Source organism: Nicotiana tabacum, chromosome 4 (assembly GCF_000715075.1).
Source record: "Nicotiana tabacum cultivar K326 chromosome 4, ASM71507v2, whole genome shotgun sequence".
Classification (NCBI taxonomy): domain Eukaryota; kingdom Viridiplantae; phylum Streptophyta; class Magnoliopsida; order Solanales; family Solanaceae; genus Nicotiana; species Nicotiana tabacum.
The window spans coordinates 109023464-109048941 of NC_134083.1; the positions used below are offsets into that span (position 1 = coordinate 109023464).

General features: G+C 39.9%; 1 protein-coding gene across 1 annotated transcript; it reads left to right on the forward strand.

Moving 5' to 3' along the window:
- The first annotated feature begins 738 nt into the window (after window positions 1-738).
- Window positions 739-1131, forward strand: LOC142180077 (secreted RxLR effector protein 78-like). Its single transcript, XM_075250999.1, has one exon. It carries the CDS (start codon window positions 739-741, stop codon window positions 1129-1131), a length of 393 nt encoding a protein of 130 aa, XP_075107100.1.
- The last annotated feature ends 24347 nt before the right edge of the window (window positions 1132-25478 follow it).

The following is a 25478-nucleotide window of genomic DNA, read 5'->3' on the forward strand; positions in this document are numbered from 1 at the left end:
TAAAAATATGGGGATATCTTTCAAAATCCTAAAGAGTTTGAACAGAAAGTCAATGAAGCTGCAGAGAAATGGATCAATACTAACAATCCACTTGATAGGATTAACTTACAGGAGGTATAAGCCCAATATGTAAGATATTTGAAGATTGAAGAAACAATATTGAAATAGAAGACCCAACTTCAATGGTTTAAAGAGGGTGATGCAAATACCAGATATTTTCACAGTCTTATTAGAGGAGGAAGAAGAAGATTGTACATCCACAAAATCAAAGATGAAGATGGAGATAGGATACAAGGGGATGAAGATATTGGTGAAGTTGACTGCAATTATTTTGAACACCTCTTTACTGAAATAGGGGATGTTATCAGACAAGATCTTCTCTCACATATTTCAACCATGATATCCTCTGAAGATAACACCAATCTTACAAGAGACCCTACTATGCAAGAACTCAATGAGGTGGTTTTCTCTATGAGCCCCAACAGTGCAGCTGGTCCCGATTGGATGAATGGTAACTTCTTCCAGTCCTGTTGGGACATTATCAATACAGATCTCCTAAATGTAGTTTTGGCTTTCTTTTGGGGTAGTACCATGCCTAGGTACATGACTAATGCTTGATTGATACTCCTGCCTAAAGTGGAATTCCCTAATTCCCAAACTGAATTCAGACCCATCGGTCTGAGTAACTTCATCAACAAGATTATTTCAAAAGTCATTTCCACCAGACTTGCAACTATCATGCCAAGGATTATTTCAGCCAATCAATCAGGATTTGTTAAAGGCAGAAGTATCTCAGAGAATATAATGTTGACTCATGATATTGTACAAGGGATTAAGAAGCCAAATCCTGGAGCCAATGTTGTGATCAAACTTGACATGGCCAAGGTCTATGACAGAGTCTCATGGGCCTATATTTGCATCACCTTGAGGAGGATGAGATTCTGTGAGAAGATTATTGACATGATATGGAGAACTATGTCCAACAATTGGTACTCTGTCATTGTAAAGAGTACCAGACATTATTTCTTCAAATCAACTAGGGGTATCAAACAAGGTGATCCATTGGCACCTGCTATTTTCATCATTGGAGCAGAACTCCTTTCTAGAATGCTTAACAGCCTATCCCTTTGAAAAATTGGTCATATGCATGGGCTTTATGGGCTAAAATGTCCTATCCCTTACAAGAAGGAGGCACATGTATCAGATCCATCCAAGATGTATGCAAATCTATGCAGTACAAACAATGGTGGAATTTCATAACTAAGCAATCCTATGGAGTAATTTCGTTATGGCTAAGTATTGCAAATGGTCTCATCCAGTCTCCAAGAAATAAGAAACTGGAAAATCTCAAACAAGGAAGAAGTTAACTACTAACAGGAAGGAGGTAGAACAACTCATTTACTAGAAGGTTACATTCAGGTAACTCCAACTTCTGGTGGGATAATTGGCTTGGCACAGGCTCACTTGCCAGTAGTAAAAATGGAGGGTATAGACCAGATAAAGTCCCGGTATCTCATTTCTAGGATTCAGGTAAATGGGACCTCCAGAAACTCAATGCCACTTCCCCAGCTCATATGATCCCACAAATTCTTCAAACCACCATTCACTATGATACATAAACTCCTGATAAAGCCATTTGGTCAATAAACACATCTGGCAAGTTCACATGTGGTTCAGCATGGGAAACAATTAGAGACAAGAAGCAGATCACTCTAACCAACAGAAAGAGTTGGCAAAAAATAAATCCCCTTCAAATGGTCCTTCTGTCTGTGGAGAACCTTGAGAAATAAACTCCTAACTAATGATAGGATTATTACTTTTGGCAATCCCATTGACAACAGATGTGTATGCTGCAGACAACCCGAATGTGAATCCATAGACCATATTTTCAGCAGGGGTCCTCTTGCCAAAATTATGTGGAAACAATTCTCAGGCATCACAGGGATAAATACTGATGATTTACCTCTTAATATGCTTCTAATGAAATGGTGGCTCCACAAAATCAGCAATGAACTTCAACAACGACTGCTGGATACAGTTCCCATCATTGTCTATTAGAATCTTTGGAAAAATAGATACAATGCTAAGTATGGGGGTAAAACTTCTTCTATGGTCAGAGTTATTTTTGCAATCCACTCAGATATTCATCTCCTTCTCATAGCCAAACATCCAGAAATAAAATGGTCCCATAAGTGAATTGATATGTATACCATGGTGGACGAACTAAAACATATTACCACAATTGTTCTGGTGAGGTGTCAAAAACCACAAACCAATTTTGTGAAAGTTAACACTGATAGTAGTGCACTTACTAACCCATGTAAAATTGGAGCAGGAGTCATAGTGAGAGAGCACCAAGGCCAATTCATTCATGCCATATCTTGTCCACTTGGTAAAGGAACCAATAATCTAGCAAAAACAGAAGCAACTATCATTGGTGTCAAATAGTGTGTGGCCAATGAATTCACCAAGATTTAGATTGAAACAGACTCCAATCTCCTCAAGCAATGGCTAGATAGAGAGAGTGTAATCCCTAGAACTTGGATATGCAAATGCAGAAACTCAAGGATATTTGCAGCAATGTGAAGTCATTACAATTTCACATGTATACAGAGAGGCCAACTACCCTGTAGATTCACTGTCCAAACTCAGTTATAACCTTGCATCACAAACACATTTCCATAACCTGTGGGAGCTCCCCACTCACATTAGGGGTCAAATCCTTTTATACCAAAATGGAACCCCCTCCTTTAGGAATAAAAGGACCAGGTGGGTTCATTTCCCTACACAATTCCTAGCCTATCATTCCAATGGTTATGGCTAAAACTGTCTTTCAGAGGGGAGCATGCCCAATAGTCCAAATCATCTTGATCATAGTGTCTCTGTTTGTGATGACTACTTTCAATTGCTGGTTCCACAACACCAATCAATGGAAACACATCAACATGCTTAAATTCAATTGGAGAACAATAGAAAAGAATTGTTTCATAACTTTGTTTGTATTTTTGCAGGATCTTTCTCCTAGTGATCTGTTCACTCTTTTGTTTCCTTATCAGTGTCCACAGACTCCAAACACAAACACATACACTACATCTGAACCTTCTACCCTTAACTTATTTCAACTTTGCAAAATCAACAACAATCATATCCACACTCCTGAACCACACCTACCGGATAAAGCCAACACCTCAAACCCATCTGTTTATTATCTCACATCTTTCCCTACCAGCTTTTAGAAGCCACAAGAACCTGAGAGCTCAGTTTCAAATCCACACCCACAGTCTTGAAAGCAAGAATGCACAGTTTTCACTAATTCTGTTTTCCTTTTTTGTTCTGGTACTTATTCTAATGTCATGCTTAGTCAATTGGTATATCATCAGAGTGTGGTATTAGCATTTTTAATGCTTATTCTACTAAGGATATATCACTGGCTCAAAGCATGCCATCACAACAGTCTCAATTGGTTTAGCTGGTTCAATGGATTAACAGTTATGCACCCAATGCTAGTTGTCTTATCCAAATTTCCATCATCTGGAAAATCTGAAACAAACTTATCCCAACATGAGACCCCTACCTTTTCTGACAGGCTTGGTATTAGCAAGTTGAATCTACAGATATCTCCATTTCAAATGTGCAGAACATATGATTATTTCTCTACAAGCACTCAGCCATCAAAAACTCACCATCTATCCTATGTTTTCATGGCAAAAATGCAGCACATCCCTGGCCGCATGTCCTCAGAACCGGAGGATTTACATCTGGCATCATCTCTTAAAGCAAAGATCATGGAGTCACTTTTTACACTAACTTGTTTGTTTCTTTGTGCAGGTACTATTACTCCTGATATGTTAAATCCATTGAGATATTCTAAGTGTGTGTTATTAGCACCATTAGTGCTCATTCTACTTAGAGTACATCAAAGGGTTTAGACATACCAAACCTCCACAGTCAAACCCATATGTTTATATCCAAGAGGCAACTAAATGGACACATTTAGGGGCTCACACTAACTGTCCTTGTTACACATACCCACTCATTCATTCATACAGAAAACAATTGCTACAAGAGCAACTGCAACACTTGCTACCAACTGTTTCCATTTTACTCTGTTTGCAACTACCTTGCCTTCACACACCAGACAACAACAGTCATCCTCAGAGCTCCTGACCACTTACATTATCAGAAGTTCTGCACCATTCTTTTTAAAACCGCATCATCACCTTCTTTCTCATGTTTCAGCACTGACAGCATCAATGAAAATGAGGTCACTGTTTTGTTAATGATGTATCCAGTTTTACTGATACTCAATTGCTCCATCTCTTCTGTCAAATATGCTCTGAAGTTTCACATATATATCTTCAACTTGGCTCTTTTAGAATACTCTAACAAAGCAATGTGGAAGATAGACTATATTAGCTACCAGATTGCTCTCCTTGGATACTTTTACATTTGTATTTTGTCACCTTTCCTAAGGAGTGTTTTTTCACTTTTCCGAGGTAGAATATTTTGTAAATGGAAGGAGTCCTTCCATCTACCTCACATAGTTAACTTTAGTTCACCTTTTTGTTTAGTTGACCTAGGATCTATTCAATCTGTTTTTGGGATTACAATTGCCTATCACTTATGGATAGATAATTGTTTCATTCACATAGGTTTAACTTCACTTAATTCACGGGACCCAATTGGTTGTCATGTTTGGACAATCAAGTGGAGATCTATCATAGTTTTGGAGGTAAGGTCCATATCCCCCTCCATTGTTGCACTTTTTATTTATGTCATATCTATAAAGTCTAACCCTAGGCACTATGCCTAGTGGATTTGACCAAAACAAAAATCAACAATACCAAAGTTACCACAACATATAGCCCATTTGTCAACCATAATGTATCAAGATTCTCAATACTAACAAAATGAACGGGAATTACTCAACAAGAAAAGATATCTCAATAATAAACAACTTCAACTTCAATGTGATAACGGCTTTCATAACTTCAACTTCAATAGCTCAAAATGAAGGTATTCCCATAAAAGACAACTTTCATCTCAATTGTGTAACATAGGCTTAACAGCGAATAAAGATAGTATGAAATAATAACTACGTCTAAATGCATGAGAATAGTTCAACACGAAGAGACATTATGAAATAACACCATCAATTGAGAATAACTCAACAAATAAAAGGCACATGACGATAAGAGAGATAACAACATCAATTAAGTCATATAAGAGCATGTTTGACAATAAAAGATAAAGCATGTGATAACAACATCAAGTAAAACATGTAAGAGCAATTCAACAATGGAATATATATATATATATATATGATATTACAATCTCCAATTAAATGCATGAAAAAGTCAAAGAGTCTAAACCGGTCATATTACCACATAGAAGCCAGGGTACACACTCGTCACCTCATGTACACGTCTTTCACATAATCAAATATCACAATCAAACCCAATCCTAAGGGGTAGTTTCACCCACACAAAGATAGGTAAGATACTTACCTTAACTAGGCCAAATCAACCCTCAAAAATAGCTCCTAACAACACGACTCAAATCTAATCAAAAATGACTTAATAACATCAAACAATGCGAGATAGATGAAGCTATGATCTTTACACATTTCCCAAAAAGTCAACAAAAGTCAACACCGGGACCGCCTGATAAAATCTCGGGTCCAAGTGTAGATTCCGACTACCCATAACCCCACGTATCCATATATGAGATTTCTTTTCAAAATCGAGTCCAAATCGACTCTCAAAACCCAAATTTTCATTTTTTAAAACGTTGACAAAAATCCCCAAATTTCCTCCTTGATTCTTATAAATTTGATGTTAGATATAAGATATAATTATGAAATATAGTTGGAAATTGATAGAAATCACTTACTCAATGTTTGTAGATAAAAATTCCCTCTCCAAATCATCTCCTATCGAGTCCATGGTTCTAAAATGAGGGAAAATGATGTGAAATCCTGACTCCCAACCCTTTTTTCAAGTGCAGATGTCGCAATTGCGACACTCTGTTCGCAATTGAGAAGAAATTCTTGCAATTGCAGCTACTGTCAGCCTAAGTGGGAAGTCGCAAATGTGACATAGGCTTCGCAATTGCGAAGCTTGCTCCTTTCGCAAATGCGACTAAATTGTCGCAAATGCGAACGTACACAGAATGACACATACTTCATAATTGCAAGTGAGGCATCGCAATTGCGATACCTGGCCCTCACCTGCTCACTTCGCAGTTGCGAGGCTGGTGCTCGCAATTGTCACATCAGAGCACCAGCAAATCCTGATTTACTTCCAAACCATTATGAAACACGTTTGAAACTCATCTGAGCCCCCGGGGCTCCAAAACAAACATTCACACAAGTCTAAAAATATCATACGAACTTGCTCGCGCGATCAACACAACAATAACACCTAGAACTACGAATCGGACACCAAAATGCATGAATTTCAAAGAAAAGTTCAAGAATCTCTAGGATTGCAACCAAGCATCCGAATCCAATCAAATAAACTCCAAATGATACCAAATTTTGCAGACAAGTTCCAAATAGAAAAACGCACCTATTCTTAGTCCCAAAACCAAGTTCTTAACTTGATAGCCAAAATTTAACCTACGGTCATACCTATTAACCTCAAATTGCTAACTTTAGGTAAAATAAGTCAAATCAACCTAAGGACATCCGAATTTGATTCCACGCATACGCCAAATTCCAAAATCACAACGCGAACCTATCGGGGCCGTTTTCACAAAAGTCAAAGTTTGATCAACACTTTCAACCTAAGCTTCTAAGCCATGAACCAAAGGGTGCAAACCATTCCAAAACCCTCCCGAAACAAAACTAATCAACCCTACAAGTCATAAAACCATAAATACACATGTGTGAAGCATCAAAAGGGGAAATATGGCTCAAATACACAAAATGACGGATTGGGTCGTTACATTCTCCTTCTCTTAAGATAAATGTTCGTCCTCAAACGTGCATAGTGACATACTTGAAGTGACGAAAATGTGAGGATAACGACTCCATATGTCGTGCTCGGCCTCCCATGTCGCCTCCTCAACCGGATGACCCCTCCATTAAACCTTCACGGAAGCAATGTTCTTTGATTTAAACTTCCGGACTTGTCTGTCCAAGATAGCCACCGGCTCCTCAACATAAGTCAAATCCTTGTCCAATTGGACTGAGTTGAAAACTAAAACAAGGGACGAATCACCATAATACTTCGGAGCATAGAAACATAGAACAACGGGTGAACTGGTGATAATCTGGGTAGAAATAGAAGCTTGTAGGCCACCTCACCAACTCTCCCAAGGATCCCAAAAGGACCAATATACCTAAGTCTCAACTTTCCCTTCTTCTAGAACCTCATCACACCCTTCATAGGTGAAACCTGAAGCAAAATTCTATTTCCCACCATGAATGCTACATCACGAGTCTTCTGATCGGCATAACTCTTCTTGCTAAACTGTTCTATACAAAGCCGATCCTGAATCAACTTGACTTTCTCCAAGGCATCGCCGAACCAAATCAATGCCTAACAGCCTAGTCTTACCTGGCTCAAACCAACCAACTGGGGAACGACACCGCGTCCCATATAAGGCCTCATAAGGAGCCATCTGAATACTCGATTGGTAGCTATTGTTGTAAGGGAACTCCGCAAGCGATAGAAATTGATCCCAAGAGCCCCCGAGTGCTCTAAGCTCTGTATGGTGCACTCAGACTGCCTGTCCATCTGGGGGTGAAGTATTGTACTCAACTCAACCTGTGTGCCTAACTCACACTGCACAACTCTCCAAAAATGCGATGTGAATTATGTACCTCGATCAGAGATAATGGACACTGACATGTCATGAAGTCGAACAATCTCCCGGATATAGATCTAAGCCAGCTACCTTGAAGAATAAGTAGTCACAATCGAAATAAAATGTACCCACTTGGTCAGCTTGTCCACAATAATCCATACAATGTCGAATTTCTTCGAAGTCCGTGAGAGCCCAACAACGAAGTCCATGGTAACACACTCCAATTTTTACTGGGGAATTTCAAGTCTCTGAACCAAACCGCCTAGACTCTGATACTCATACTTCACCTCCTGGAAAATCAAGCACTGAGCCACATACTCTACTATATCTTTCTTCATTCTCCTCCACCAATAGTGTTGCCTCAAATCCTGATACATCTTAGCGGCACTCGGATGAATGGAGTTCCTCAAACTGTGGGCCTCTTCAAGGAACAACTCACGCAACCCATCTACATTGGGCACACTTAACTGGCCCTGCATCCTCAATACCCCATCATCTCTAATAGAAACCTCCTTGGCATCGCCGTGCTACACTATATCCATAAGAACAAGCAAATGGGGGTCATCATACTGTCGCACCCTGATGCACTCATACAAAGAAGACCGAGAAACCATGCAACCTAGATCCTGGCTAGGCGCCGATTCATCCAATCTCATTAACCGATTGGCCAAGGTCTGAACATCCAACAAATAGTCTCTCCCCAACTGGAATATACACAAGGCTACCCATACTCTCCGCCTTCCTACTCAAGGCATTGGGCACCATATTGGCCTTCCTATAATGATATAGAATAGTGATAACATAGTATTTTAACAGCTCCAACCACTTTTGCTGCCTCAAGTTAAGATCTTTTTTCTTAAACATGTGTTGTAGACTTCGATGATCTGTGAATACCTCACAAGACACACCGTAGAGATAGTGCCTCCAAATCTTCAATGCGTGAACAATAGCTGCCAACTCTAGACCATGAATGGTGTAGTTCTTCTCATAGGGCTTCAATAGGAGCAAAGCATAAGGAATCACCCTACCCTCCTACATCAATACACATATGATGCCAATCTGCGAAGTGTCATAATACACTGTATAAGAGCCTGTTGCTGAGGGAAAAACTAGGACTAGGGTTATGGTCAAGGCAATCTTGAGCTTCTGAAAGCTCTCCTCTCACTCGTCGAACCACCTGAACAGAGAACCCTTTTGGGTCAATCTGGTCAAAAATGCAGCAATGGACAAGAAACTCTCCACAAAACGGCTATAATATCCATCCAAACCAAGAAAACTCTGAATCTCAATAGCTGAATACGGTCTTGGCCAACTCTGAACTGCTTCAATCTTCTTCAGATCTACCTTAATCCCCTCACTCGACACCACATGACCCAAAAATGCCACCGAATCAAGCCAGAATTAACACTTCGAGAATTTTGCATAAACGTCTTCTCCCTAAAGGTCTAGAGCATGATCCTCAAATGTTGCTCATGATCCTCCCGCAACGGGAATACACCAATATGTCATCAATACATATGATGACACATGAATCAAGATATGGCTGGAATACAATGTTTATCAGATGCATAAATGTTGATGGAGTGTTGGTCAACCGAAATGACATCACAAGAAACTCGTAGTGACCATACAGAGTCTTGAAAGGAGTCTTTGGGATATCTTGAGTCCTGAATCTTCAGCTGATGATACCCTGACCTCAAATAAATCTTTCAGATCATTCTAGCACCCTGTAGCTGGTCAAATAAGTCATCTATGCGAGGTAATAGGTATTTGTTATTGATTGTAACTTTGTTCAGCTGCCTATAATCAATACACATCCGCATGGAGCCATCTTTCTTCTTCACGAACAAGACTGGAGCACCCCAAGGTGAGACACTCGGCCGGATGAAACCCTTATCAAGAAACTCCTAAAAATGTTCTTTTAATTCCTTCAACCCCACATGTGTCATACGATACGGTGGAATAGAAATGGGTTCAGTTCCCGGCACCAAGTCAATACAAAAATCGATATCCCTATCGGGTGGCATGTCGGGTAGGTCTACTAGTAAAACATCTGGGAACTCCCTCACTACCAGAACTGACTCAACGGTAGGAGTATCAGCACTGACATCTCTCACAAAGGCTATATATGCATCATACCCCTTCTCAACCATTCTCCATGCCTTTAGAATGGATACCACTCTGCTAGGAATATAATCTAATGTACCCCTCCACTCCAACCGAGGCAAACTTGGCATAGCCAATGTCATGGTTTTGGCGTGACAGTCCAAAATAGCATGATATGGGGACAATCAGTCCATGCCCAAGATCAAATCAAATTCTACAATATTAAGTAGCAATAGATCAACTCTGATCTCAAAACTGCCAATAGTGACTAAATACGACCGATAAACACGGTCCACAATAATAGAATCTCCCACAAGCGTGGACACATATACATGAGCACTCAAAGAATCATGTGATATATCCAAATACGGAGCAGAGTTAGATGACACATATGAATAAGTGGATCCCGGATCAAATAATTCTGATGCATCCCTATGACAGATCGGAACCATACCTGTGATGGCAACATCTGATGCAACCTCCTCTATGCTACCCAGAAAAGCATAACATCCATATTTTGAAACACGTCCCAAACTAATCCGAGCCCTCAGGGCTCCAAACCAAACATTCACACAAGTCTAAAAATATCATACGAACTCGCTCGCTCAATTAAAACACAAAAATAACACCTAGAACTATGAATCGGACAACAAAATGCATGCATTTCAAAGAAAATTTCAAGAATCTCTAGGATTGTAACCAAGCTTTTGAATCCGATAAAATCAACTACAAATGACACATAATTTTGCAGACAAGTTCAAAATAGCAAAACGGACCTATTCCAAGACCCAAAACAAAATGTCAAACCCGATATCCAAAAGTCAACCTACGGTCAAACTTCTAAACCTCAAATTACCAACTTTCGACAAAACAAGTCAAATCAACCTAGGGACATCCGAATTCGATTCCGAGCCTACAATCAAGTCCAAAATTACGATAAAAATCTATCGGAGCCATCAAAATACCGTTCCAGCGTCATTTTCAAAATGTCAAAGTTTGTTTAACACTTTCAACTCAGGCTTCTAAGCCATAAACCAAAGGGTCCAAATCATTCCAAAACCCTATTAGAATAAAACTAATCAACCACGTAAGTCATAAAACCATAAATACACATGTGTGAAGTATCAAAATGGGAAACGGGGCTCAAATATGGAAAACAACTAGTGGGGTCACGTATTTGGTTCGTGATGCATTGAAGAAGGTGAATTAATTCAAGAGCGACTTCGTACAATGCAGTCCAAGTGAAAAAGCTATGATGATAGGAAGGCTCATGATGTGGCATTCATGGTGAGTGAGAGGGTTCTACTCAGAGTTTTGCCCATGAAGGGTGTGATGAGGTTCTGGAATAACGACAAGTTGAGCCCTCGGTGTATTGGTCCTTTCTAGGTGTTGGAGAGAGTTGGAGAGGTGGCCAACAGACTTACTTTACCACCAGCTTATCAGGAGTTCATCCGGTGTTCAATATTTCTATGCTTCGGAAGGACTATAAGGATCTGCCACATGTTTCAGATTTTAGCTCGATGCAGTTGAACAACGGTTTGACTTATTATGAGGAGCCAGTGACCATTTCGGATGGGCAGGTTCGAAATCTGAGGTCAAAGATATTGCATCGGTGAAGGTTTAGTGGAGAGGTCAACTGGTCGAGGAGGTGACTTACGATATTGAGCATGATATGCGGTGCAAATCTCTTTGATATCCCAGTTATGATTCTAAATTTGTTCGAGGAAAAATATTTATTTAAAAGGGAAGAATGTAACGATCCGGCCCGTTGTTTTGTGTATTTGAGCTTCATTTCCATTTGATGCTCCCAATATGTATATTTGTTGTTATCTGACTTGCGGGGATGATTGGTTTGGTTTCGGGAAGGTTTTGGATTAAATTGGAGCACTTAGTTCCAAGGTTGGAAGCTTAAGTTATAAGAGTTGACCGAGATTTGACATTTGTGTAAACGACCCCAAAATAGTATTTTTATGGTTCCAATAGATTGCACGGTGATTTTGGACTTAGGAGTATGTCCGGATTTAGATTTGGAGGTTCTCAGTTTGATTTGCTTCGTTTTGGCAAAAGTTAGAAATTTGAAGATATAGTATTCATAGGTTTGATCGGAAGTTGACTTAGAGGATATCGAGTTCGATTTGTAGTTTCGAGAGTTAGAATACATTTGTTATGTCACTTGGGACTTGTGTGTAAAATTTGGGGTATTCCAAGTTGATTAGACGTGGTTCAACATGAGTTTTGAAAGTTGGAAGTTGATTAGTTCATTAAGCTTGAATTGAGGTGCAATTTATATTTTTGATGTTACTTTGTGTGATTTAAGACCTCAAGTAGGTTCGTGTTATTCTTTGAAACTGGTTGGTATATTTGGACGGGGTATCGAGGGGCTCGAGAGTGTTTCAGATGGATTTCAGATCATTTGGTGAAGTTTGGAGCTTGCTGAAGTTGCTGGTGTCTGGTGTGCTTCACGATCGCGGAGCAGGTACCGCAATCACGAAGGCTAACTTGGATTGAGGCATTGTTGTTCTTCGCGTTAGCGAAGAAGGCATCATGTTTATGGTGAATTCGAGTAGTTGGTCTTCATTTTTGCGACATAGGTGTCGTGTTCATGTAGAAGGAGGGAAGGCTGGGGGCGGGATAGAGGTAAGCCTTCACATTCGCGAGAGGCTTACCGCAATCGCATAGTTTTGGGCAGCTTGTGCATCGTGTTTGCGAGGTGGGGAGCATTCCTGAAGTGTATTTTCTAGGCAGTATAATTTTGTGTTTCGCGAATGCGAGGCCTAGGACGCGTTCGCGAAGGATATCATTGGGTCCACCTTTAAGTTGTTATTTTTGGGACTTTGAGCATAGTTAATCATATTTTGAGATTGGGAGCTTGGACTAGGCGATTTTCACCCATTTGGATTGGGTATGTTTTCTCGACTCGAATTTGATTATTTTTCATGATTTTATCCTTGAATTTGGCTTTTGATTGGTGAATCTAAGAGAGAAAATTAGGGATTTTTGCAAAACTTTTCTAAAATGAAAAATAGAGATTTGAACCCCGATTCGGAGTTGGATTTGGATAAAACATGTATATTTGGACTCATATTCGAATGGATTGTCGAGATTTGTGACTTTTGTTGTGTTCCGAGAGACAAAACTTGGTTGACTTTTTTATATTTGATAAAGATTGGAGCCTTATTACTTGATATCGATTTCTATAGTCATGTTTGATGTTATTGAGTTGTTTTTGCTAGATTTGACCCGTTCGGAGACCGATTCGAGAGGCAAGGGATTTTTAGAGTACTGATTTGGCTTGTTTGAGGTAAATATCTTGCCTATTCTTGTGTGAGAGAATACCCCTTAGGATTTGGCCTTAATTGCCTAGTTGTGTTACGCAAAAAATGACGTGTATATGAGGTGATGAGTATGTGCACGGGTGCTATGTGTAGCTTATGACTAGATTAGACCTTAGTCTATTAATATGCTTTAATTTGGAAATGTGCTTTATATGAAACAGGCTTAATCAATTTTTAATTGATTTGGACATGGTCAGGCTTTATATGTTAAACACTCATCCGTATTTTTATTGTTATCATGTCCTTATGCACCTTGTTGATAAATTGTGAGCTTATATTTTTACGAAATTTGACATTATGTTTTTGTCATAATGGTGGCACATGTGGACATGTTGGGTGGATTGTTTGGGTGTTGGCGTGAGGAATCTATCGTGTGATTGTGATTGATATTGTTTTTAATGTCAGGGCGGAGCGATACAGATGGATATTGTTATTATGCCAGGTCGGAGCGATGCGAATAGATATTGTTATTGTGTCAGGTCGGAGCGATACAAATAGTTATTGTTATTGTGTCAGGGCGGAGCGATACATATGGACATTGTTATTGTGTCAGGGCAGAGCAATACAAATGGATATTGTTATTTTATCAGGTGCGGAACGATACAGGTGGATATTGCTATTGTGATACGAGGTACCATATAGTTATGTTTCTATTTGATGACTTGTTTTTAAGCTGAACCTTTACTTGCATTGAGTTCTTATCACATGTTCTAAAGAGATTATTGATATTGTTTTCTGTTATACATTCTGTTGCCACTTTTGATTTATTGCACATGTTTTTATGATTAGTGAGTATCACATGACTTGAACCTCGTCACTACTTCACCGATGTTAGTCTTGATACTTACTGGGTATCGACCGTGGTGTACTCATATTATAGTTTTGCATATTTTATTGAAGATCCAGGTGTTGGAGGCAACAAACCTAGGCAGTGAGGGCTTACATTGACCGCGAGGATTCAAGGTAGAGCTGCATGACTGTCACAGTACCTTGGAGTCATATCCCTACATTTATATTGTTATTTTCATACCGAACAACATTGTATTTTTGAGACATCCTTATGTATTCAGTTAGAGATCATGATTCTGTAATAACTATTTCTGGGAAGATGTATTGTGTATTGCAATTTTGGGTGGTGTAAACTCTATTTTCGCTTTATTATTAAATTCTGTCTCATTATATCATGGTTTGTTGATTTAATATTGTTAAGTGATCGGCTTGCCTAGTCTCTAATATTATTAAGTGATCGGCTTACCTAGTCTTAGAGACTAGGTGCCATCACGACCCCTATGGTGGGATTTGGGTTGTGACAAACATAAATTTATCTAAATAACACTCAAATTTTATTGATAAATTTACACTATTTAAGAATTGTGATCAATTAAATTTCAGGAGTAAGAACAATCTATTCTCTCTATATTATGTTAAACAAAATAATAAGAAAGGACATTAAATCAAGTAGAAGCTAATAAGAAATTACAGCCCAATGTAACAATTTAAGTACGAATAACATAATAACGACAAACAAAGAACAAACTAAGGAAAAAATTTAAAAACATTAAGTGTAAAAATATAGAACGATAAGACTTATTTGAATTTGAGATGAGAAATTTTTTTTGAATTATGATGAGGAAAACATTAAATATAATGGATAATTCCACGTATCTGAAATCTTAACAGAAGAAGTCAACAACAAAAGAGTAAATATTAAATAAAATATAGGAAATTAGATTAAATATAAAACTCAAGATTTAAATTTTATGTTGAAAATAAAAGAGAAGAAAAATTGAATTGCTTATTGCATATAATAAATCAATATAATTATTTAAAATAACGAAATTTTTTATAACTTAATTCAAATTCACAATTTAAAGCATCGTATTAAAATTGAACAAAGTGGGGGATAAAGGTAATGTATAGATATTTATAATTCGAATCAGTTTAAAAATAAATAAAATAAGTTAACAATACTCAAAATTAATATTAAGAAATTTAGACAAATGAAGATAAACAATGGAATAAGAGTTTCAAGAAAAACTTTTAGGAGTAAGAAAAATATATAACTATATTATATTAAAAAGAAAGCAACTAACAAAAATATTAAGTCAAGTGACAAGCTAACAAAAAGCATAATAGCAAATGAAATAATACTAATGTCACGCCCCAATCTCGGGAAGTGCGGCTGGCGCTCAACCGAGTGAACCCGATCGAGCAAGCTTGTTAAATACTTTCTACCCAACTCACCCATAATCAAGAAAAAAGACATAATTTCATTAATTATATAGTGGGAAGTTCATACATACAATATTAAACCGTTTCATTAGCTATTTCGCCTTTAAGTCTTAAAATACAAATATTCTTATCGTCTGAGTGGAACAAGTGATCAAACACAACATAACTTGTTTTACATTCCCAACACCCATATACAACTCACATAATGTCTACGGAGCTTCTAAAAGATACAAAAGAGTCTATAATAGTGCCGGCGATAAGGCCCTGGCTATACTTTGAGACGTGGTAATAATATGATCAAAAGATACAATACGTGACCCCGGGATGAAGTGGGGCTCACCAAGTCTGCTGGAAAGAGGATGTGCCACTAACGCTGATCAACACTGCTTGCTATGTAACCACCTGCATCCATTTAAAGATGCAGCGCCCCCGGCAAAAGGAACGTTAGTACCGTCGAATAGCACTAGTATGTATAGCTAAACACCATCTCAATAGAATGAATAATAATACAAGGAAAACATTCAAGGATTCAATACGAGCTTAAAATAACATTAAAACATCAAGTTAAGGATCACATAAGTTTTCAAGTCAATTTCCATATTATTAGGTTGGGTGATCTTTAGTGTCGATATTTCATAATTCACAATACCTCCGTATTCTTACACGGAGTCCGATCTCGACCCGATCGGCTAGGTCGTCTCATTTGAGACATCAACTACAACCACAATTTCATTATAATTTCCAGCACAGTTACCACAAAGTGTGCGGCATGGCATCCGATCATGGCCCGATCGGCTAGGCCGTCTCACCGGAGACATTACCTTTTTCAATTTATAATTTACAGCACAGTTACCACCATGTGTTCGGCATGGCGTTCGATCACGGCCGGATCGGCTAGGCCGTCTCACCCGTCTCACCCGAGACATTATCTTTTTTAGTCAATCATCTCACATCATACTTCTTTCATATACTTTCGATTCATTGGCACTAGTGATCACGATTACAAAGTCATTCTTGGCACTTCGCCGTATTTCATAGTTCCAATCCACTTTTCCATATTCAAATATCATTATGATTATCAACAACAATAAGGCTTCCCATTCAAGACATTAAATTCACATATGAGCAATTTGGAAAACTTAGGCACATAGAGGCTTTTCATACAATTTGGCATAACAACCTTTATTTAGATCTTGACATGAAGTCTTAACATTTCTAACATATATTCCGCATTTTGAACACATCATCAAATGAAGAGATGACATGATGAAGCATTTAGAATAAATATTGAACATACATCCTTCAACACAAACACATTAGGAATAGCCAATTCTATAATGATTAAGAACTTACTCCAATTACATGAACACCGTGGGATTTGGTTCTAAGAAGAGGGGGTTTAGCCAACATACCTCAATTGAGCTTCTCGAACTCTAAAATGATCCGAAATTCTTAACAACTTCAATCTATTTTAGAAATATAACAATTTGAACCAAAATTAGGAAGATGATCATGGTTTTAGCTCATCTGAGCATATTATCAAACACTAGGTGTGCATCAATGTTTTAAGGCCCTTTTTGTGGAAGATTCCACTTTTCCCCAACCCATTCTCTACCATTTTTAGTTCACAACCTTCCCACATAATTTAGGGATACATTCATCAAGACAACAACCCCCCATACCCAATATTTGTCTCTCTATTTAACCCATTTTTGTAAAATTTCGAAATTGAGAGCTAGGACATAGATTCCTACCTTTAGGGTGAAGACTTCCTTTGTTAATCCTCAATTGTTGAGCAAGAATTGATGGATAATAGGTTGAAGGTTGCTTCCTCACTCTAAGAACTCTCTCTCTCTCTCTCTCTCTCTCTCTCTCACTCTAGAATATCATAAATGTGCTCAAAATGAGCTATGGTACATGTTTTAACGAAGAAGGGTCAGGTTTAAAAACCCCAAAAATGAAGCCCCGGAACAGGATATGCGGTCGCATATGCGACCACAGCATGGTTATGCGGTCCGCATATCGGCCTCATAACCTGGGTGCCAAAAACTTGAAGGGAACTGACCGGGTCTGCGATCACTTTGCGGCCCGCAGACCTATTATGCGGTCGCATAATGCACCGCAAAACCTCCCTCCGAGAAATCCCAAAGATGGGTATGCGACAAGAGTGCAGCCGGCGAAGTGGTTATGCGGTCTCATAATGGCCGCCAAATTGACATCAAAATGACCGAGAAAACTGACTCACTCTGCGACCATTCTATGGTCGCAGAATAGGCCGCAGAAATGCCTACTATTATTAACCTTTACGCCTTCCCCGGCATCACAGAACCCCGACTTTTAGGAACAATTTTCATGGGGCCTTAAATACTTCCCCACTTAAGATCATTCGTCCTCGAATAAGGGTCAAGGTTCGCTATAAGCATCTTATGCCACTTAATTTTCATACCACACACCATCAGTCCCAAATTTAACTAACTCCCCAAATTTTCAAAAAATTTGCTAGAGTTTCCTTTATAACTGGGCATATCCACATGTTAGAGAACCCCAGAAACACACCCTAACAATATATACATAATCCAATGACGCAATATAACACAATAACAACACCTATTGTGGCCTCATGAGCAATATATTACCAGAAACAGAACATCCTTAACATCAATTGTACAAAAGATACATAATTCGTAGAAGGTAACCCTTAGAATTTTCATAGAACACAACTTAATAAATACATGACTATTCAAACAAATAAGAATATTTTTTCTTCATTTCTTCCTTGGCTTCCCAAGTAGCCTCTTCAACCTGTTGGTTTCGCCATAGCACTTTCACGGATGCAATTTATTTATTTCTTAACTTCCGGACTTGCCTATCAAGAATGGAAACTGGAACTTCTTCATATGACATTTTTTCATTAACCTCAATTGCCTCAGCCGGCACAATAGTTGACGGATCTCCAACTACCTTCTTCAACATAGACACATGGAATACCGGGTGCACTAATGACATCTCAGGTGGTAGCTCAAGCTTGTACGCACCTCACCGATCCTCTGAATGATTCTGTATGGTCCGACATACCTCGGACTCAATTTTCCTTTCTTACCAAATCGCATTACACTTTTCATGGGGGAAATTTTCAAGAATACCCAATCATCTTCTTTGAACTCCAAATCCCTACGACGAACATCCGAATAGGACTTCTAGCAACTCTGAGATGTCCTCAACTGCTCCCTAATTGTCTTAACATTTTCCATAGCCTAATGCATGAGGTCTGGCCCTATCAACTCTGCTTCCCCATTTCGAACAACCCAATGGGAGATCTACATCTCCTATCATATAATGCCTCAAATGGTACCATCTGAATACTAGCATGAAAGCTGTTGTTATAAGCAAACTCTATGAGTGGCAAATGATCGTCCCAGCTACCTTTGAAATCAAGAACACAAGCAAGCAACATGTACTCAAGTGTCTGAATAGTCCGCTCTGCTTGCCCGTCGGTCTATGGATGGAAAGTTGTACTAACATTCACCTGAGTACCCAAACCTTGCTGAAATATCTTCTAAAAGTTTGCTGTGAATTGAGCCCCTCGATCGGAAATGATAGAAACTGGAGTACCATATAGCCTGACTATTTCCTTGATATATAACTGAGCATACTGTTTTGTTGTGTCGGTAGATTTAACTGGCAAGAAATGAGCTAATTTCGTGAGCCGATCCACAATCACCCAAATTAAGTCAAACTTACGTGGAGTGCGTGGTAATCCTACCACAAAATCCATATTAATCATTTCCCACTTCCACATTAGAATTTCTATGTTTTGTGCCAACCCACCAGGCGGTTGATGTTTGGCCCTGACTTGCTGACAATTCGGACACCTTGCCACAAAGTCCGCTACATTCCTTTTCATGTCATTCCAGCAATAGACTTCCTTGAGATCATGATACATCTTCATAGAACCTGGGTGCACGGAATACCTAGAAGTGTGAGCCTCAGTCATGACTCTTTCCCTAAGATCATCTATATTTGGAACGCATAGCCACCCTTGGTACCTTAGTATACCATCATCCATGCCAAGGGTAAAATCCATAGTTTTATGTTTTTGAATCCCCTCCTTCAATTGCACCCAAAATGGATCGTCGTATTGCTTCTCTTTGACTTCCACAACAAACGATGATTCAACCCTATTTTGTACAAACGATAAGTCTGCAAGACGATCTCCCAAACTAGCCAATCGATGAACTTGCTTGGCCAATGGCCTTTAATATGCCTCCAATTATGCTAAACTACCCATAGATTTCTGGCTAAGAGCATCTGCCACAACATTGGCTTTCCCCGGGTGATACAGAATATCGATGTTGTAATCCTTGAGTAACTCAAGCCATCTTCTCTGTCTCAGATTCATATCCTTTTGTTTGAAAATATATTGAAGGCTCTTGTGATCCGTGAATACATCCACAGACCCCATACAAATAATGACTCCAAATTTTTAATGCAAAAACTACCGCCGCAAGTTCTAAGTCATGTGTTGGATAATTCTGTTCATAATTCTTGAGTTGCCTAGAAGCATATGCTATAACCTTGTCATGTTGCATTAACACACACCCAAGCCCATTTCTTGAAGCATCACAATATACCACAAATCCATTTGTACCCTCTGGCAGGGTCACACCGGTGCTGTAGTCAATCTTGATTTCAACTCCTGGAAGCTCCTTTCACAAGCATCGGACCATTGGAACTTAACCGCTTTCTGAGTCAATTTATTCAACGGAGAGGTAAAAGTAGAGAACCCCTCCACAAAATTCCTGTAATACCCTGCTAAGCTTAAGAAATTGCAAATCTCGGTTGGCGTTGTAGGTCTAGGCCAATTCTTTACCGCTGCAATCTTTTGAGGATCAACCTTAATTCCTTCTCTGGAGACAAAATGACCAAAGAATGTGACAGACTCGAGCCAAAATTCACATTTTCAAAACTTTGCATACAATTGGTGCTGATGAAGAGTCTGTAAAACTGCCCTGAGATAATCGACATGGTCCTCTCGACCTCGTGAATACACAAGAATATCATCAATGAATATTATCACAAAGGAATCGAGAAAAGGCTTGAAAACCAAATTCATAAGATCCATGAAAGCCGTTGGGGCATTTGTTAGCCTAAAAGATATTATTAGAAATTCAAAGTGCCCATACCGAGTCTGGAAAGCTGTTTTCAAAATATCTTGCTCCATGATATTTAATTGGTGGTACCCAGACCGTAAATCAATTTTGGAGAAGTACCTAGCACACTGTAACTGATGAAACAAATCATCTATTCTTGGCAATGGGTAAATGTTTTTTATTGTGACCTTGTTAAGCTGCCGGGAGTGAATACACATACGTAGTGATCCATCTTTCATCCTCACAAAGAGAACAGGTGCGCCCCATGGCGAGACACTCGGTTGGATGAAACCCTTCTCTAATAAATCCTTCAATTATTCCTTTAGCTCTTTCAACTCTGCTGGCACCATCATGTAGGGCGGAATAGATACAGGTGTGTGTCTGGAATCACATCAATCCCATAATCAATCTCCCTGTCTGGCGGAATCCCAGGGAGCTCATCAGGAAAGACCTCTGGAAATTAACTCACAACTGGCACAGACTCAAGTGTAGGCACCTTAGCATCAGTGTCCGTAATCCGGACCAAATGACAGATACACCCCTTATTAATCGTCTTCGTGGCCTTAAGGTAAGAAATAAACCTACCATTTGGCATTACATTATCCCCCCTCCACTCAACAACTGGCTCACTTGGAAATTCAAACCGCACAGTTCTAGTTCGGCAATCGAGCTTGGAAAAACATGAATAAAGCCAATCCATTCCCATAATTACATCAAAATCGATCATCCCCAATTCAATGAGATCGGCCACGGTGTCCCGACCACGTACCGTGACAACACATCCCCTATAAACCCATGCGGCCACAATAGACTTTCCAACCAGAGTAGATACAGAGAACGGCTCAGGAAGTTATTCCGGTTCTATCCCAAATTCCATAGCAACATAAGGGGTAACATAGGACAAGGTGGAACCGGGATCAATAAGAGCATATACATCATGAGATTGGACAGTCAATATACCCGTGACAATATCTTAAGAAGCCTATGCACTCTGGCAACCACTCATAGCATAGAAACGGTTGGGTCCTCCTGAACTCTACGCCCCACCCCTAGCTACACCATGCCCTGCTGGTGCTGGAGTGCCTCGAGCTGGAGGGGGTGCTGAAGATGTAGCAGCTGCAGAACTGGATGGTTGTGATGTGCCCCTGCCCGCATGCTGGCGGGATGAACGGCACTCCCTCTGAATATGAACCCTCAATCCGTACCCGTAACATATAGGTAAGTCCATGTAGCAGACCCCCAAGTGTATCTTCCCATACTTGGGGCATGGGGGCCTCCGCTGCTACTGGAATCTCCCTCCTGATCGGCCCTGCTGGTATGGTTCCTTGCTGCCCTGACTGGGCCTGAAATGACTCCCCTGCTGCTGACTGGGCCCTGTTGGCAGTGCACTGGCTGAAGACTGAGCAAAAGACTGGGATGGCCCTGATGAACCTCCCCTGAAAGCTGATCTTCCCCCACCAAATGACTCCTCAAAGTTACCCGCCGACCGGGCCTTGCTGTTACCCTCTCGCTCCCTTATGTTCTTCAACTTACGGTCCTCTGTAGTTTGAGAGAATGCTACCATTTTCCCATAGTTCATATCTGAATTTAAGGCAGCTGTAGTGGCCTCATTCATAACCAAGGGGCTAAGGCCCTGCACAAACCGGCGCACTCTAACCTCCATAGTATGCAACATGAGAATGGTATATTTAGACAGACGCACAAACTCCATGTGATACTCCCACACACTCTTACTTCCTTGCTTAAGGTTCTCAAACTCTACGGCGCGAGCTGCCCTAGTCTCGGTCGGCAAGAAATGGTCCATGAAAGCTTCAACAAACTCACCCCACCTCGCTGGAGGGCTCCCCTCCTCCCGAGAGTCCTCCCATAGCTCAAACCAAGAACTGGCCACCCCTTCCAGGCAGTAGGCGGCCAACTCCACTCCCTCTGTCTCAGTAGCGCTCATAACCCAGAGAGTCTTATGCATCTTATCAATGAATTCATGCGTGTCCTCTTCGGGATTAGCACCCGTGAACACTGGAAGATCCAACTGAAGAAACTTATTCACCCTGGAACCACTAGAATCCCCTTTTTGGCTAGAAGAAGTGGGTGCAACATTTGATCTCTGGGCTTGAGAAGCCACTATCTGTGTCAGCATCTGGATATCTCCCTTAAGATCCCCATCAGAAATACTAGAATCGGAAGCTGGAGCTCGTGGTGCAACCAAAATATCAGTTGGAGGAACCGCTGCACCCTCAGTAGGTGCAGGAACTGGCATGGCCTGAACAGGTGTAGTGGAATCAGGCAGTGAAGTAGTTGGGGGGATTATCCTCACCACTCGGGTAGTCAACCTTCTCACCAAGTAAAGGGTCAACTGCCACTCCTAAGGCGGCATTGGCTCCTTGGCTAGTTCTTGCTCTCTTTTTATGTGCCATGTACTGAAATTTAAAGAAATGCACGAGTTAGAGGAGGAACAGTTTCACAATCAGTTTCATCGCACGATCCAGAATATCAAAGAAGGGTGTTATTCCTAAATGTCCAAGTAGCCTCCAACTTATAGATGTGGTCGACAACACATCAATAAGAAAGACTCTACTAGACACGGCTCCGAGACATCCTAGGACACTTTAAAACCTTAGGCTCTAATACAAAGTTTGTCACGCCCTAACCTCGGGAAAGCCTATTAAATACTTTCTACCCATCTCACCCATGATCAAGAAAAATATATGATTTCATCAATTATACAGTGGGAAGTTCATACATACAATAATAAACCGTTTCATTAGCTATTTCGTCTTTAAATCTCAAAATACACATATTCTTATAGTCTGAGTGGAACAAGTGATCAAACACAACTTACCTTTCTTAAAATTCCCAACACCCATATACAACCCACATAGTGTCTACCAAACCTCTAAAAGATACAAAAAAGTCTATGATAGTGCCGGCAACAAGGCCCCGACTATACTTTGAGACGTGATAATAATATGATCAAAAGATACAATACGTAACCCTGGGATGAAGTGGGGCTCACCAAGTCTGTTGGGAAGAGGATGTGCCACTAACGCTGATCAACACTGCCTGCTATGTAACCACCTGCATCCATTTAAAGATGCAGCGCCCCCGGCAAAAGGAACGTTAGTACCGTCGAATAGCACTCGTGCGTATACCTAAACACCATCTCAATAGAATGAATAATAATACAAGGGAAACAGTCAAGGATTCAATACGAGCTTCAAATAACATTAAAACATCAAGTTAAGGATCATATAAGTTTTCAAGTCAATTTCCATGTTATTAGTTTGGGTGATCTTTAGTGTCGATATTCCACAATTCACAATACCTCAGTATTCTTACACGGAGTACGATCTTGATCCGATTAGCTAGGTCATCTCATTTGAGACATCAACCACAACCACAATTTCATTATAATTTCCAGCACAGATACCACCATGTGTGCGGCATGGCATCCGATCACGGCCCGATCGGCTACGTCGTCTCATCCGATACATTATCTTTTTCAGTTTATAATTTCCAGCACAGTTACCACCATGTGTGCGGCATGGCGTCCGATCATGGCCCGATCGGCTAGGCCGTCTCACCCGAGACATTACCTTTTTCAGTCAATTATCTCACATCATACTTATTTCATATACTTTCGATTCATTGGCACTAGTGATCACGATTACAAAGTCATTCTTGGCACTTGGCCGTATTTCATAGTTCCATTCCCCTTTTCCACATTCAAATATCATTATGATTATCAACAACAATAAGGCTTCCCATTCAAGACATTAAATTCACATATGAGCAATTTGGGAATCTTAGGCACATAGAGGCTATTCATACAATTTGGCATAACAACCTTTATTTCGATCTTGACATGAAGTCTTAACATTTCTAATACATATTCCACATTTTGAACACATCCTCAAATGGCGAGATGACATGATGAAGCATTTAGAATAAATATTGAACACACATCCTTCAACACAAACACATTAGGAATAGCCAATTCTATAATGATCAAGGACTTACTCCAATTACATGAACATCGTAGGATTCGATTCTAACAAGAGGGGGGTTTAGCCAACATACCTCAATTTAGATGATCACGGTTTTAGAAATATAACAAGTTGAACCAAAATTAGGAAGATGATCACGGTTTTAGCTCATTTGAGCATATTATCAAACACTAGGTGTGCATCAATGTTTTAAGGCCATTTTTGTGGAATATTCCACCTTTCCCCAACCCATTCTCTACCAGTTTTAGCTCACAACCTTCCCACATACTTCAAGGATACATGCATGCAAGACAACAACCCCCTACACCCAATATTTGTCTCTCTATTTAACCCATTTTTGTAAAATTTCGAATTGAGAGGTAGGACATAGATTCTTACCTTTAGGGTGAAGACTTCCTTTGTTAATCCTCAATGGTTGAGCAAGAATTGATGGACAATAGGGTTAAGGTTGCTCCCTCACTCTAAGAACTCTCTCTCTCTCTCTCTCTCTCTCTCTCTCTCTCTCTCTCTCTCTCTCTCTCTCTCTCTCTCTCTCTCAGTCACTCCCTCACTCTAGAATATCAAAAATGTGCTCAAAATGAGCTATGGTACATGTTTTAACGAAGAAGGGTCGGGTTTAAAAACCCCAAAAATGAATCCCCGGAACAGGATATGCGGTCGTATATGTGACCGTAGAATGGTTATGAGGTCCGCATATTGGCCGCATAATCTGGGTGCCAAAAACTGGAAGGGAACTGACCAGGTCTGCAGTCACTATGTGGCCCGCAGACCTATTCTTTGGTCGCATAATGCACTGCAGAACCTCCCTCCGAGAAATCCCGAAGTTGGGTATGCGACAA